Source organism: Narcine bancroftii, chromosome 1 (assembly GCF_036971445.1).
Source record: "Narcine bancroftii isolate sNarBan1 chromosome 1, sNarBan1.hap1, whole genome shotgun sequence".
Taxonomy (NCBI): Eukaryota; Metazoa; Chordata; class Chondrichthyes; order Torpediniformes; family Narcinidae; genus Narcine; species Narcine bancroftii.
The window spans coordinates 2,146,580-2,162,253 of NC_091469.1; the positions used below are offsets into that span (position 1 = coordinate 2,146,580).

A 15,674-nucleotide genomic window follows, 5' to 3' on the forward strand; every position below is an offset into this window, starting at 1 on the left:
CATCTTCAAAATGGGGTTTCAACAGCTTTCCAGCTTGTCCTGTTCCAGACCCAGCTGCTGCTGCTGAACTCTCTCCCTCTCTCTCCCAAAGAGAAACCCTATTTGGTCTTTTTCTCTGCTTATTAAAACCAGAACCTCTTGCAGGGCTAACTCAATCCTTATCAGCACTTTGAGCCTGGACTGTTTATTTGCACCTGCTTTTTAAAAATTCCTTCCAAAACAGTCCCATTGTCTTTTGCAAAGCCACTGATGCCTGCATGACTGGCTTCAGCCAAGCTCTTGCATTTTAAATGAGATATGAAGTGTTACTCTGTGGTGACCTACACAAAACCCCCACAATCCATCTCTTTTAAAGACATAATAATATATAATATACCTTAAAACACAGCCATCTGTTCAATCTCTTCTGCTCTTTCAGAAAAACAGCCTTCATATAAAAAGCAATTTTAACCATAACAAATGTCCTAGGAATCTTCAACTAACTTAGAAAAGTTACAAAGCTGTTGGAATTTAAAAATGTAGCAGAAATTAAAATGATTCTTAAATATCACTTGGGGACCTTACCTTCTGTTTCTACTTAAGTAAATTCCAAGGTTCTGTTTTTATGCATTTAATGATTCCACTGTGCAATACCTCAATGTAATTGGCTTATCAAAATTTATTGTCATGAACATGTCACGAAATTCGTTGTTTTGTTGTGCAAATTTCATTTTAAAAATAAATTATTTAATGCAACAGAAGCTAAAGTAAGCTGGTGCCTGTGGTTAATTTACCATTCAGAAATCTGATGGCAGAGGGGAAGAAGCTGACCTTGTACTGCTGGGTGTTGGGCTCTTGTGCCTCCTTCCTGATGTTAAAAGTGTGAAGAGGGGAATAGCCTGGGTGGTGAGTGTCTTTGAGGCTAGAGGCTGCTTTCTTAAGACCCCCTCTTCTAGATGTCTTTGATGGCATGAAGACTGGTGGTGCCGGCTGAGTTCACAGCTCTCTGTAGTTTTATCCTATCCTGTGCATTGGCACCTTAATACCAGCCAAGGATGACCAGTCAGAATGCTCTCTATGATACACCTGTAGAAATTTGCAAGATCCTTTGGTGATATACCAAAGCTCCTCAAATTCCTCATGCAGTATAACTGCTGGTGAGCCTTCTTCATGATTGCATCAACATGGAGGCCCCCAGGACCGATCTTCAGAGATGTTGACAACCAGGAATTTGAAGTTCTTAACCCTTTCGACTACTGACCCCTCGATGAGGTCTAGTTCATGTTCTCCTGATTTTCCCCTCCTGAAGTTGACATTCAGCTCCTTAGTTTTGCTAACACAGGATTGTTGTTGTGACCCCACTCAACTATCTCCCTCATGTATGCTTCCTCATCGCTGTCTGTGATTCTGTTGATGAATGTCGTGTCATCGACAAATTTGTAGACTGCTTTTGAATTGTGCCTGGCCACACAGTCATGGGCATAGAGTGAGTAGAGCAGTGGGCTAAGCACCCATCCTTGAGGTGCGCCTGTGTTGATTGTTAGTGAGGAGACGTTTTATTCCAATTTGTACTGACTGTGGTCTTCCGATGAGGAAGTCAAGGATCCACTTGCAGAATGGGATGCAGAGGTTATATTTGAGGGAAAAAATGATATTGGAACACTCTCAATAAAAATGCTATTTTATAAATGTACTAAAGAGGCCTTTGCCAGTAGGGCACGAACACGTCTAATGTGATGGCACTTTACTATCCGTCAACATCTCTGCTCATGTATTATTTAAAAGCTCCATGCTCTGTCAGATTATAATCTCTGGAGCCAGCCAGTGCTCATTACACAGGAGTCTTGTTTGCAAAATAGAATACTGAAGCTTTTCTGGCAATTAACATGCTGTGTTGACATATAATTTCTGTTGCCAACTCGCCAAGACTGGTTAGGAGTCTGAGGGAAATGAAGCATTTAATTGCTATGCTTCTGTTGAGATCAATTTAAATGTTTCTTTGAACAATGTAAAAAAAGAATTTTATAGAAATTGAAATTGGATACAAGTACTACTTTGACTGCCTAAAGAAAACACTTTCCAGTGATGAAGGCAGAGCACTGAGATTGAGCAAATCAGGTGTCAATAACCTTTTGGGTGAGGATTGGTAGTGCAGGGGAATATTAGGTGTACACACCTAATTTAAGATGTCAGATAATTTTCCCCTGGTGGTTCAAGAGAATGTATGGCCATCGTTATCTTGAGAACTTGGGAATGGGCAATTAGTGATGATGAACTAATTACCATGCTGTATGCCTAAATTTAACTAAAAACTCCTCTGTGGTGAATCCAGTTGCATCAGCAGATCAGACTTGGTGTTGCGAGTAGTGATAAAATCCTAGGAGATCTTGCAAATGCATCTGGATCCTCTGTGATCTCACTGTACTCGGGAAGCTATGGCAAGGTTCTGGCAAAATACTGACACCTTTGGCAGGAGTGGTGCTCACACAATTGTCTTCACATTGAAGGCTCCATTCACCATATTGTGAGGTGCCACTGCAGTGGCAAATGGTGTTGATTCTGACTGCTCAAAGCTGAGTATCCATGAAGTGTGTTGAACATCAGGAGCAATGGCAGATGAGACTGAAGTGTATGCAACCTTTGTTGGCCAAAATTGGTGTGTGGACAATCCACCTCTGCCTCCTTGTGTGGACCCCACTGTTACTAAGACCATTTGAGTTGGTTTAATTCGATTTGTATGATAACATAGAGCAGCAGACCATTCATTACACAGCAAAGGCTGTGGGGATTCGGCCAAACGTTAGACCTGTGGTCTAAAATCCTCCAGAAGCTCTAGTTAAAATGAAAATCGGTGGTAATAGAGGTGGAAACTCTGCACTGCAAACTGATTGTGGATATTTGGAGGTTAATCATCTTATTGCTTCTAGGCATTCCTCAGGGTACTGTCCTAGGTCCAACCAAGTTCAGTAGCTTCATGAATTACTTTCCTTCCATCCTGCTGTCAGAAGTGGGGACACTTGCTAATAATCACAGAATGTGATCTACAAATGTTGACCAATGAGAGTGCATCTCTTTAAGAACACCACCATCATTTCCCCCCCCCCCCCCGCCCCCGAACAAAATGGGCCCTTGATTGGCACCCAATCCTCTGCTCAAAACTCTCATATCCATCATCACTGGCATCCCATCTAAAAGATGCATTGCAATAAAGCACTGGCTTTGTCAATAGCTTCTCCCAGACAGGAGCCTCTCACTCGGAAAAACAAGGCACCAGCCACCACCAGCTGCTCTCTCTGTCATGTCGAGTTGGAAACTTTAATGGTGTTGCTTCAGAATCATGGGATTCTTCACTTGAGTTAGCTCATTTTCAAGGTTGCTTCATTATAATGTTGACTTGCTATAGTAGTGACTGTATTCCAAGAATACAATGTTGTTTTAAACTCTGTCTACAGCAACTGGTGCTAGGAGCAATTATGTTGTTTGTCAGGAAACATTCCCTTGTGATATGCTGGTTGATGGGATGATGTAACTAATTGGAGAATAAGAAAAAACGTTGGACTTGTAATTTCTCACGTGCTTAACTAAACAAAATTGTCATTTGTGTCATTAATTTTCATTGTCGCTTTTATGTAAAGATATGTGCTATGTAGCTGATGTCTCCCCTCTACTGATGGCTTACCTTGTCTCCCCGCTACTTCTTATTCAGACACTCTTTAAAAACAACTATTGACCAGACTCTTGCTGTCTTTCCTCACAGCAATTCTGATGCTTGGTGTCAAATTTTCTTTCAAAGTCATTCTTTGAAGTTCTTTGGACATTTACCTTTAAAACGAGAGTAAGGGCACTATCTAATGAAAATTATTATTATAGAGGCTATTTTACTTTGGCCAATATTGGCAACAGCTAGGCAGCATCCATGGAAAGAATTAGAAAGCCAATGTTTCAGGTCAAGATCCTTTTTGTCTTGAAAATGGGTCCTTTTTTAAAAAAAAAAAAAATATATATATATATATGTGTGTGTGTGTGTATATATATATATGTGTGTGTGTGTGTATATATATATATATTTATGTGTGTGTGTATGTGTGTGTGTGTATGTGTGTGTGTGTATGTGTGTGTGTGTATGTGTGTGTGTGTGTGTGTGTGTGTGTGTATGTGTGTGTGTGTGTGTGTGTGTGTATGTGTGTGTGTGTGTGTATATGTATATATTTTTTAGTTTAATAAAAAAATACACACACATACATCAAATACATATGCTGGAATATAAGAAAAGACATAATTTGTACATTTCAAATAAAATCTTGATCATAGTACAAATTGTGTACACTCTTCTCAATCAAACCCATTATATCAAAATATTAAAAAATGAAAAAGACCCCTCCCCATTAATAAAAACCCTCCCTCTAAACAAGGCAAATTTGCATATCTAATAGACATAGGAAATGAAGGACGACATTCGGAAACAAGACAACTCTGTTCAGGAGCATCCAAACACCCTAATTCTTTAAATTATGGTAATATTCCATGAATGGGCCCCACGTCTTATAAAAGTTCACCTTTACATTTTAACATTATATTTGATTTTGGGGTCTTTTTATATAAACTTGCAAAGGACGTAACCTCCTGTAACCATTGAGTAGATGGAGTGTTGTCTTTCCATTTCATCAAAGTTGCCCCTCTAGCTATCAATTGGGTAAAAGCTAAAATTCACTTCTGAGATGGTCAATAATATTGCTGAAAAATTTTAATTCAATAAATTCTTATAACTCTTAGCAATTGTAATTCCAAGGTATCTAAACTGATCATGCAGTAACTTAAAAGGAAAGTTGGAATAAAGAAGACTCCTTTAGGGTCTTAAGCAGATTTAATTTATAACCTGAAAACTGGCTCATATGGGCAAATAAGGTTAATGTATTTGGTATAGAGACCTTTGGATTAGAAATCCAAACAAAAGATCATCTGCATATAAAGAAACTTTATGTCCAACACCATTCCTAACTATCCCTGAAAAATCTCTACATTCGCGTAGAGCTATAGCAAGGGATTCTCGTACCAAGTCAAAAAGAAACTGACTTAAGGGGCAACCTTGCCAAGTTCCCCAATTAAAGTCTAAAAAGATTTTGACTATTGTGAATTGGTATGAATTGCAGCTGATTTAATCCATTTTGATTAAAATCTGGGCTAAAATTAAACGTCTAAAATAGCAAACATTCCACCTGATCAAAAGCCTTCTCGGCATCTAATGAAAGAACACATTCAAGAGCTGAAGTAGAGGGTAAATATAGGATGTTTAATAATTGATGTATATTATAATAAGAACAATTTTTAATAAAATACCTTTTGATCTGGATCAATAATTATTGGTAAAATATATTCTAATCTATGGCCCAAAATTTTAGATAATATCTTCATGTCTACGTTAAGTAATGAAATAGATATGTACGAAATGCATTCAGCAGGATCTTTTTTCAAAATAAGAGATATACAAGTCTCATTAAAAGATAATGATAGCTTCCCATCTTTAAAAGATTCATCTAACACTGAACTTAAGTGAGATGCAAGCCATTTGGAGAAAGATATTTAAAATTTGCCTGGATAACCATCTGGTCCTGGAGATTTACCAGATGGAAATGAGTAAATAGCTGATAGTATTTCCTCCTGAGAAATGGGAACCTCCAGACTCGTACTGTTCTGAGAAAGCAAAGGTAAATTAAGGAGATTCAAAAAGTCAGATATTAAAATATAATCTTTATTATATTCAGAGATGTAAAGGTTGGATTAAAATTTTCTGAAAGTATCATTTTTAAAAAAAAAAAATCTGTAGTAGTCTTGCCATCTCCCATTCGAATCTTATTAACTTTTTTAGCAGACATTGTAAATGGGTGCTGACCTGAAAATTAATGACTGACAATTTCTCTCCATGGATGCAGCCTTACCTGCTTATTCCCTCCATCTTCTCTTTATTTGCTCAAGGATCCAGCCTCTGCATTTCTTGTTTCCTGTTCTATATCCTACTGTATGTGATCTTCCCTCCCACACTATTGATCAATATAGAAACTCCCACACAGTATGTGACCTTTTGAAATTTCCCAGGTAGAAAGAGGCTTAATATATTGAGAGTTGGCCTGTGTGGAACCATTGTAGAATAATTGAATACTGCATTAAATGAAATCTAGATGACAGCAGAAGCTTTGGAACATATGCCAATTATTTATTGAAGACTAACAACACCTACCACCTGTGTCTTTTTTCAAATCCAGAAGAACTTAACATGCACCTAACTCATTTACATATCTTACAGACAGATGTAGCTCTGGTTCAGTGTGAAACATTTGCTACAGCTATGAGAAATTATTTTGGGGAACGAATGGAGTCGTATCTGCTCCCAAGATGAGGGCTTCCATTCCAGATCATCTGAGATATCCTCCTCCTTCAAAAAATGTGGTGTCCCCTCTATCACCATCAACTCAGCCCTTACTCGCATTCCCACAAATTGTCCCTGGCTCCCTCTGCCCCTAGATGCAACAAGACAGGATTCCCCTTGTCCTCACCTACTACCCCACCAACCTCCATATCCAATACATTATCCTTTGCAATTTCTGTCATCTACAACATGATCCCACCACCAGATACATCTTCCATAAGGATAACTCCTTCCATGACTCCCCCATTTAGTCATCCTTTCCTACTAATCCCCTTTGACTGTAGAAAGTGGCACACTTGCATCCTTACCTCCTCCCTCACCATTTTACGGGGCTCCAAACAGTCCTTCCAAGTGAAGCAACACTTGGGAGTCCTCTACTACATCCGGTGCTCTCTCTGTAACCTTCTCGACCTCGGAGAGACTGGATGCATATTGGGAGATGGCTTTGCTGAGTGCCTTCCCACTTTCTGCATCAATGGTTAACCATTTTAATCTGCACCCCACTCCCACAGCGATATGAACATTTATGGCCTCTTGCACTGCCAAACCAAGGCCACAGGTAAGTTGAAGGAGAAACACATAATATTCTGTCTGGACACTCTCCAACTGGATGGCATTAACATAGATTACTCCCCCTTCTCCCTCTCTTCCATATCCCTCTCTCCTTTTCTCCAGCTCTCCACCTCCTTCCCTCTCCATCACTCCATTCACATACCTATTCCACCCTCATTTCTCATGCCCTCCTTCCCTGATCCACTTATTAACTCGTGCTTTCAGGGTGCAGGAGAGGATGTTCATCAAGGAAGTAGTAATTTTCTTCCCTTTTTTTTCCCCTTCTGTATTGGTGTCACTCTCTCTCTCACAGTTCAATTGCCTGCCATTTGTGACAAGCCTTGTCAACCTTTTATTTTAGTTCCTCAAACCCCAAGAGTGAGACATATCTGGAGTACCATGGCTGATCTCAAAGATCCATGGCATTTCTTGCCATTGTCGTTGCTGTCCCCCACCCCCATCGTGAGCTGTGACTTCCAAAGTACAAACACTTAAACTGACAAAAAAACATTTTTCCAAGTGTTAGTGGATTGGAGTAGTGTTGTGGTGTATGTCAGTGTGGTGGGGTGAGAGAATCCGAAGCTCCCTGGTTATGTCAGGGTTCTGTTCCTGACGACGATTTGTAGCCAAGGACTGTTCATAAGTGGGAATTGAACAAAAACAATGTGTGGGAGAGGATCACAGAACAGCTATGACAGGAGAGCAAGCAGAGCTGGAAGAATGGCCACTACTAGCCTCTCCAACTCAGTGAGCGAATCCATCTACTCACCACTGCCTGTTTCTAAACACAGTTTAATCCAGGCCCTGATTGATGTAGCTCAAGGGGAGCAGAAGGTAGGTGGAAATTACCTGTCCCCATCCATCTCCCAAACACTGATTCCTATGTATGGGCTTGTCGATAAATAAGATTTTGGTAACCTGGGGAGGACCTATATCTGCATTTATATATGTAGAAGGAAGCTGTTTGACCCACGTAGCCTCTTCTGGCTCTCTGCCATTGAAATCATGGCTAATTGTATTTTTCCTCTCAGTTCCATTCTCCTGCCTTCTCCCCATAACCTTTGATACATCCCAATGCTTGGAGGTATTTATTACTGGCCACTGGGCTTACCGCACTTTTGGGATGTAGGAGGAACCTACGGTGTCTGGAAAAACCCATTTGGTTACAGGAAGAGCATTGCAACCTGCACATTGATGTCTGGATTTAACCTAGATGACTGGAGTTTCAAGGCAGCTGCACTATTAACTAGATTACCCTGCATGGGTGATTGAAATAGTGGGTGGGTTGGTGTAGGGTCATGGGGGCCACTTCCCCCCCCCCCTCAAGTGTTTGAGCGACAACTATCCTTTCCACTAAAAGAAATGGCAATAATTTATCATGAATTCCATACTCGTGCCAGGTGATTAATCAGTGATCTTCAGACTAATGTGATTCCTCCAGTTCCTCCAATTGTTTAATGCTATGCTATGCCTGGTTCTGAATTGCTAAGGAATAAGTTATTGTTTCTAATTACTAATAACATCACATTTGAGGTTTGGAGTGTACCAGTACATGGGCCAGTGATCTCTCATACTGTTTCTCTCCCCATTTTCCCTTCCACCCCCCCCCCCCCCCCCCCACCCTCTCAGTACACTGAGGAGAAGCTGGGACAAGCTGAGAAAACAGAGCTGGATGCACACTTTGAGAACCTGCTGAGCCGTGCTGACAGCACTAAGAACTGGACAGAGAAGATCCTCCGGCAGACTGAAGTCTTGTTGCAGCCCAATCCAAGTAAGAGAGATCGAATCGTGTTCAGTCTACTAGCTTACGTTTCCCTGAAGGTCAGCACTCAGAGCATCACAGCACAGAAGCAGGCCCTTTCAGTCCAAAATATCTATGCTGATCATCAAGTTTTCCTTCTACGCTTGTCATTTTCCTTCACTTGTCCATTGCTTTATAATCCATTGCAATCTAAGCTCTCAACCAACTAGTTTTTTAAAAAGCTGTGAGAGGGCCTAACTCCTCCCCTTGCCCAGGCAATGAATTCCAGATTCCAACCACTCTCTGGGTCAAAATACTCTTCCCAGCTCCTCTCTAAATCTTTTGGCAGAATTCATTGAGGCCTGTTACTGTCACCTTCTTTGGTACCAGCATGATGGTGACTGGCTTGAAGCCCATGGGGATGATGGACTGCTGCAGTGGCATGTTGAAGTTGTTCATAAGAACTTCTGTCAGTTGGTCTGCGCAATCTTTCAGTAGTCGATCAGCTATGTGGTCTGGTCCTGCTGCCTTACGTGGGTTCATTTTGGATAGGGTTCTCCCCACCTCGGCCTTGGCTAAGCAGGAAGCCTGTTCATCAGGGGGACATAAAGCTTTCTTCAGTGTCAGCCTTTTCTTTTAGTTGAACCGTGCATAGATGTTCAGTCTGTCCTGAAGGGAGGCGTCATTGTCTTTAACTTGCAAGGTTGTCTTGTGATCTATTAAGTTTTGATTCCTTGCCACGTGCACCTCTTGTTGCCAGTGTTGCACAACTCTCTATGGCTCTTCTGAAAATACCCACTCTTTGCCTTCTGGAGTGCACAAGAGTGTTCAGCCCTGGCTGATCTTCATGCCATCTTGTCTCCTGTTCTGAAGGCAGCCTCACAAGCTTAGAGAAGTGCCCAGACTTCTGCTTCCAACTATGGTTTCTGGTTAGCCCTGATTGTGAAGCATTTGATTTCGGTGACATTCTCAATGCACTTGCTGATGTAGCCATTAAATCCTTGTCAAGTCTATGGACATCGTTCTTCTAAACCCAGTGCTCTACATCGCTCTCTCTCTCACACACACCTTGGAAGAATCCTTGTCAAGTCTATGGACATCGTTCTTTTAAACCCAGTGCTCTACCATCTCTTCTCCATGGGACTGACAACAGTAAGTCACACTTAACCCCAACTGACAACCAAAGACAAAGCCTCTCTTTCCTGATTCTATCTCCTTAACCCAGCATGCATCAAGAGCGTGTCTTTGCATTTCCTAAAACAGAAGAATTTGTAAGGGAGTTGTCAGGCTGGATGCCATAGGTGTGTTTGTGTTTTTAGTTCCTGAGTGAGATCTAGATAGGTTGTGAAGTTTAAGGGCTGGTTTACATTAAAGAGAAAATAAATTTGTCTTAACTGGGAAAAGATTTCAGGCATTTTTTGGCTTGTCTTTTTTTTTTAAAAAGGCCAGCTTGTTCAAAGAACTGGCCACATTCTAATATTGCCTTGTATGGTTTGGAGTGAGGACAGGAGGGGATGCATGGGAGGGAGGGCCAGGGAAAGAGAGGGCGTGTAGGAGAGAGCGAGTGTGAATCATATCTTTGCTCACAAGAAGCAGAGGTGAGTCTCTGTTGTGCTCTTGTGCACCCTACCTCTTCAAGAGGCTGTGCCAAACCTGGGAACAAGTTCTCCTGTCTGTCCTTGGCTAGTTATCGTGCTTATCAAGAGAGGGATATTTCACTTTTTTTTGTGAAGGCAGTATTGTTGAAGATGGTTCTGTTACCATGGCAATCTTTTTGCATGGCTGCTTGTTGTATATTGCTTGTGAGCGATAGCACTATGTATAGGTAGGATAGATTTAATGTCAAAGCAATCTGCAAGATTGCCACAAAGAGATTAGTCTAAAGCTGTTCATGATTTAACATTACACAGAGCTTTTGTACTTAAAAAAAATTTGTAAAATAAAGTGAATTCAGTCACATTATAGTATTGAAAAAATTAAGCACAAGATACAGCAACGTATTAAATAACTGGCAAATGGTTACATTTGTATGTGAAATATGACTGCAGTAGGAGGCTGTAATTTTGTTTCAATAGAAATATGTAGAGAATACCGTGCAGCTGACATCAGAATCTTCCTCTTTGTGTTTACTATTGACCAGACCTGATCAGTCTTGTACCTTGTTGTTTTGACTCTCACTCTCCAACAGTTGATGAGATCTCAGCATTGCCCCAGTTGTAGCGTTTGGTCTGTGTATCCCAATTTTCTTTGCCTGCCTAAGTCCTAATCACTTTCTGAGCATTCACACCATTTCCTTACTCTCCTCCTTGAACTTGTGCTTTTGACCGAAGAACTGACCACCTCCTAATATTGCCATGTGTGGGTTGGATTAAATTTCATTTTGTACCATTCTGTATTGTGCCTTAGATTTGTTGTCATTATAGATGAGAGATGTGCAATATGAGTGAATCTCACTGTAATCCTAGCATTCAATGAGTTGAACTTGTTACTGTTTTGCAATTTCTTACCAAATATTGGAGTTGGGAAATAAAGTAATTAAAAGACTTGCAAAGGATGATGATAGAATAATACTATAGAATCTTGTGTCACAGATCAAAGTTGCATGAGAGTCATCAAGTAATCCAGCGCTGTTATTACATATACCAAACAGAGCATCAACGAGCAGGTCATTATGAGCTCGTAAGCATCTCTTGCATCTGATCCTTCAAAACTTGGTAATTAAATGGTGAGGTGAATTTGAAGGGCTGACTGGGCTACTCCTGCTCCTATTGTAAATGTTTGGAAACTTAACCACAACACTTCCATGATCAAGAATGGAAGAGTGTACTCCCTCAAATAAAGGGAACTGATAGGAATAGTTTTCAGGGTATGAGAAAGGGCATCTTGATCTTTCTGGGTAGCTTTTCTTAAGACTTGGTCCAAGCATGATGAGCCTTTTATGTTGTGTCAGTTTCTTGTGCAGAGAGGATGTTTCTAATTCTGGCTAAGATGCCACCCCTTGATCCTGGGAGAGGGAAGGGGTGTGGTTTAGTGGTTAGTCAGCTGTCCCTAATCATGATTCTTTATTTGCTGCAGGTGCACGGATTGAAGAATTTCTTTATGAAAAGCTCGATCGTAAGATTCCCTCACGGATCACAAATGGAGAACTGTTGGGGCAGTATATGATTGATGCAGCAAGTGAATTTGGTCCTGGGACCCCTTATGGTGAGCTCTTGAAGACATTTAATAACAAATTTAATAGACAATCTGATCCTTTATAATCCATCCAAGGGGCAGAAGGGCCAAGATTTAATGCTTCGTCTGAGGGAAAGGGACCACCTGCAATTGGGCAGCATTCCCTCCTTACAGCTCTGGGTAAATTTTATGCTTGCCTCTAAAATAGGGACTTGCATGAATCAGAAGTTTGCAATTTCATTCCATCAGTGAGTCATGTTGTACATTATTAACTGAAATTAAGGCCCATGTAATCCTTTACTCTCCCTTTTGAAATAATTAAATGTACATGTTGTGTCGAATGAGGACTGGTTGCACAGTTGAAACGAGACTTCCCTTGATTATGGATCACATGGCAAACAAATGATGAGTTTCCTAGTTCATATGCACTTTGTTATCTCTTGTACCACATCGTTTTTATGTCCTTTCTAACAAGTGATGCACCATCACAGGAACTGGGAACTAAATCACCTCTGGGATTACAGGCAACCTAAAAAACCAAAGTACATCTGTTTTTATTGCGATCATGCAGATTTGCCTTGTTTCATTTGTATTGTGCTCATGAATTTCAAAATCACAAGATTTTTCTGCTTCTGTACTCTTGGCAATGAACAGATGGTCTTGGTTTCACAGCAATGATACACTCTTAGCAAGATTTTATTCAATCTTGAGCCAAGACCTGACTTCATAAAGTAACCTTATCAGTGAAGTCCTTGGTGCATGTTAACAGTTGGATTCAGCTGACAATCTTTGTAAACATTGTGTTCAGGCATGGGAAATGTCCAATTCTGTGAATATTTTTGATCCTTCTATCTCCATGTAAGTGAAGTGACAATGTTCTTTACTTAACTCCTGATGTGATGTGGCTTTGTGCAGTACACCAAAGTGCTAGAGAAACTCAGCTGGTCATGCAGTATCTTTAGGAAGTAAAGGGTAGGCAATGTTTTGGGCCTGAGGCTTTGTATCATTTTGTGTGTTGGTTTCAACTACTGTTGATGTGGCTATCTCTCTTAGGTTAGATTTCACAACCACCGCATTTTGTTTGAACCTCATCAACTCTTTCTCAATTTGACTCTTTAAAACTTTATCAGATTAGGTTTTTAACATGCTGATACTTTTAAACTAACTTGTTAAACGTTTGCCTTGATTTGTTATTAAACAATCTATGGCAATATACATGCCATTGTACTGGTGCATAATTATTTGTACAATTCCAGTTCCTTGTTATCTGATTGAACTTCCAAATTATGATATCCTTTTATTGTTTTTTTTTTAATTGTCCCTGAAATGTTTTTGTTTTTGTCTAAACTTTGAATTGGAAGGTTTAAACACTTTAGTATTTTAAACTGACCAGACTGAGGTAAGTGAAGGCATTGCACAGCTAACAACTGACTGAATTGATCTCACAGATACCCATCACATTCAGTTCTGCAGTCTTGAACCATTAAGGCTCCTTGGCCTTCATCTGCAGCTCTAATACTTGCATAGGCTAGTTGAAATTCCACAACATTCTTGAATGTAATTTCTGTTGATGTAACACCTTCTATTGTCAGATGTTATGAGTTCCTCCACCATATCTACACTAATCTGTCAGGTATGATCTAAGTAGGTACCAAAATTACAGTGAAAAGAAAAGTTCTGTAATAAAACAATCTACTACATTTCCCTCCCAGCTTCTGGCTTCCTTCCTCTTTTAGCAATTTATGATATCTGGAAGTGAAAGTAATTTTCAAAATAATATGAAACATTTTGAAACAAATTGAATGGTCCTGGCCTGGTGTCTCTCAGTGGTACTTTGTTTATTTGCTTATAACATCATTTTGGGTGTATGATATCATGTCTGAATCTCCATGATGTCTTTGGCTTCCAGAAACTGATCTTTTTGCTTGTATACAAGCTGAATGGTTCTTGACGTTGGCCACACATGGGTGTGGTGAAACAGAGCAGCGATGTTGTCCCTTCCCTATTCAGCAATGACTTGCTTAACTCCAGTGTATGCAATAGTCCCATGCTGTCAGTTAGAAATTATCACTTTTCGTGTTATGAATTTGCTAAAACCTACTGAAGTCAGTAATGTCCTTCAGCAATGCTGATCATTGTCACCAAGTTGTTTTGTCTCCTCAAAAATGTTGAGGAAAACCATATATTTTGCTGGGGAATGAACTGGAGCTAATTGCATTTTGTTGAGAAGCTGGCACACAACATTGCTCCCTTCAATTAGGATTGCAATACGAATATAGAGACGGTTCATGCTTAATGATGCTTTGCAAAGGATTGAGAAACTGAGATGTTGAAAATTATTGAAGTACGTAATAGTGAAAACTTGGGTAGAAATTCCACTTTGATTGGCATGTGTTAAAATAGGATGTGTGCACTGTATTTTGCTTCTTAAATATGGTTCAGTTGAAGTAAATGCCACTGAATATTTGGAAGTGGAGATTAAGTGAAATTACAGTATTTCTCAAGCATTTAAGAGTAGATAGCTGTCTGTGGAGTTTTGTTTTTTCTCCCAGAGTCTGTGTACTCTTTCCCTGGGGGCTCCAGTTTTCTCTCTCCCACCCTTCAAAACGTACTGGGAGTTGTAAGTCAATTGTGTGTAATTAGGCTGCATGAGCTTATGGGCCAAAAGGACCTGTTACCATGCTGTATGTCTAAGTTTAAAAATGAGGATGTTTCTATTCTGCTATTTCCTTCAATGGAATAGTTCAGGACATGAGGGTGGGTGTGATGAGCCCAGAGGACCCCAAAACCCATCAGCAATAGAAATTCACTAAGACAAATGATTACTTAAACAAAGTTGCTTTTATTTATCTTTAAACATAAAAACAGGATCAAACTTAACTTATTACTATTAACGTAACCCCCTTCTAATTCTAAGCGCATGTGTGTGTAAGTTAACAAAAGTTCTTTGATTCAGTCCAATCTCATTTCTCACTCCTCCAAGTTCACTGGTATCAGGCAATTCTTATTCTGTGCATGGAATTTAACATTTATGAATTTCATCAGGCTTTGGGGCTTAAAAGGTAAATGGTTACCACTCAGGAAGGTTCTTGTCGGTTTTTAGAGAGAGATTTGTTGCTTGTTGGACACAAACTGGTTCTTTCCGATCAGCCACTTCAATATCATTCTGAAGAAACTTGCCCCATCAGGGTTTTCCAGATGATTATCTCTTTCTTTCAGGTCACTACAGAGTTCCTTTTTGTTTCCCTTATTTCAAGTGAAACATTATGCAGCCAGCCATCTCCTCTTGTATGGACCACAAGGGCTTTGACCAGGCTGAACTAACAATGCATACCTGTCTTCAAAATGGGGTTTTTCCACAAGCTTGCCAGCTTATCATATTCCAGTCCCAGCTGCTGGTGCCTCCCTCTCCCCCAGAAAAATCACATGACCCTCTTAGAACAGCAAACTCCACTCCGACTGTGGCACCAGACCCAATCCTCTGAGTTCATTCATCTGTTGCTTTCCAAAACAATAATCCATTACCCCATAGTATGTCCAATTAACACCTACTTGTGAAGTCCTTATAGGCATTCTTCAAAGTTTTTTGCAAAGAAGCCTGGACTGTCTTGCTTGAGCAGAGCTCCAGCATTTTAAATGAGATCAGTTTTGAAGTGTTTGTATCTGTGTGTGACCTAAATAAAAACCCCAAGATTTTATCTCCTTTAAAACATATCTATATAAGATATAAAATAAGGCACTTTCAGGTGGCCAATTGCCCCGCATGTAAAGCCACATTTTTAGACAATATGCGGCTGTTTTGAG

General features: G+C 40.1%; 1 protein-coding gene across 6 annotated transcripts in view; it reads left to right on the forward strand.

The window, feature by feature from the left end:
• The window catches only part of LOC138754303 (endophilin-B2-like), an 88,182-nt gene that overhangs the window by 25,196 nt on the left and 47,312 nt on the right, over positions 1 to 15,674 (forward strand). For all 6 annotated transcript variants that reach the window (XM_069918364.1, XM_069918383.1, XM_069918394.1 and 3 more), the window contains exons 2-3: positions 8,585 to 8,726; positions 11,772 to 11,900. In XM_069918364.1, coding sequence (XP_069774465.1) covers positions 8,585 to 8,726; positions 11,772 to 11,900 — 271 coding nt within the window. The remainder of the gene's footprint in view (positions 1 to 8,584; positions 8,727 to 11,771; positions 11,901 to 15,674) is intronic.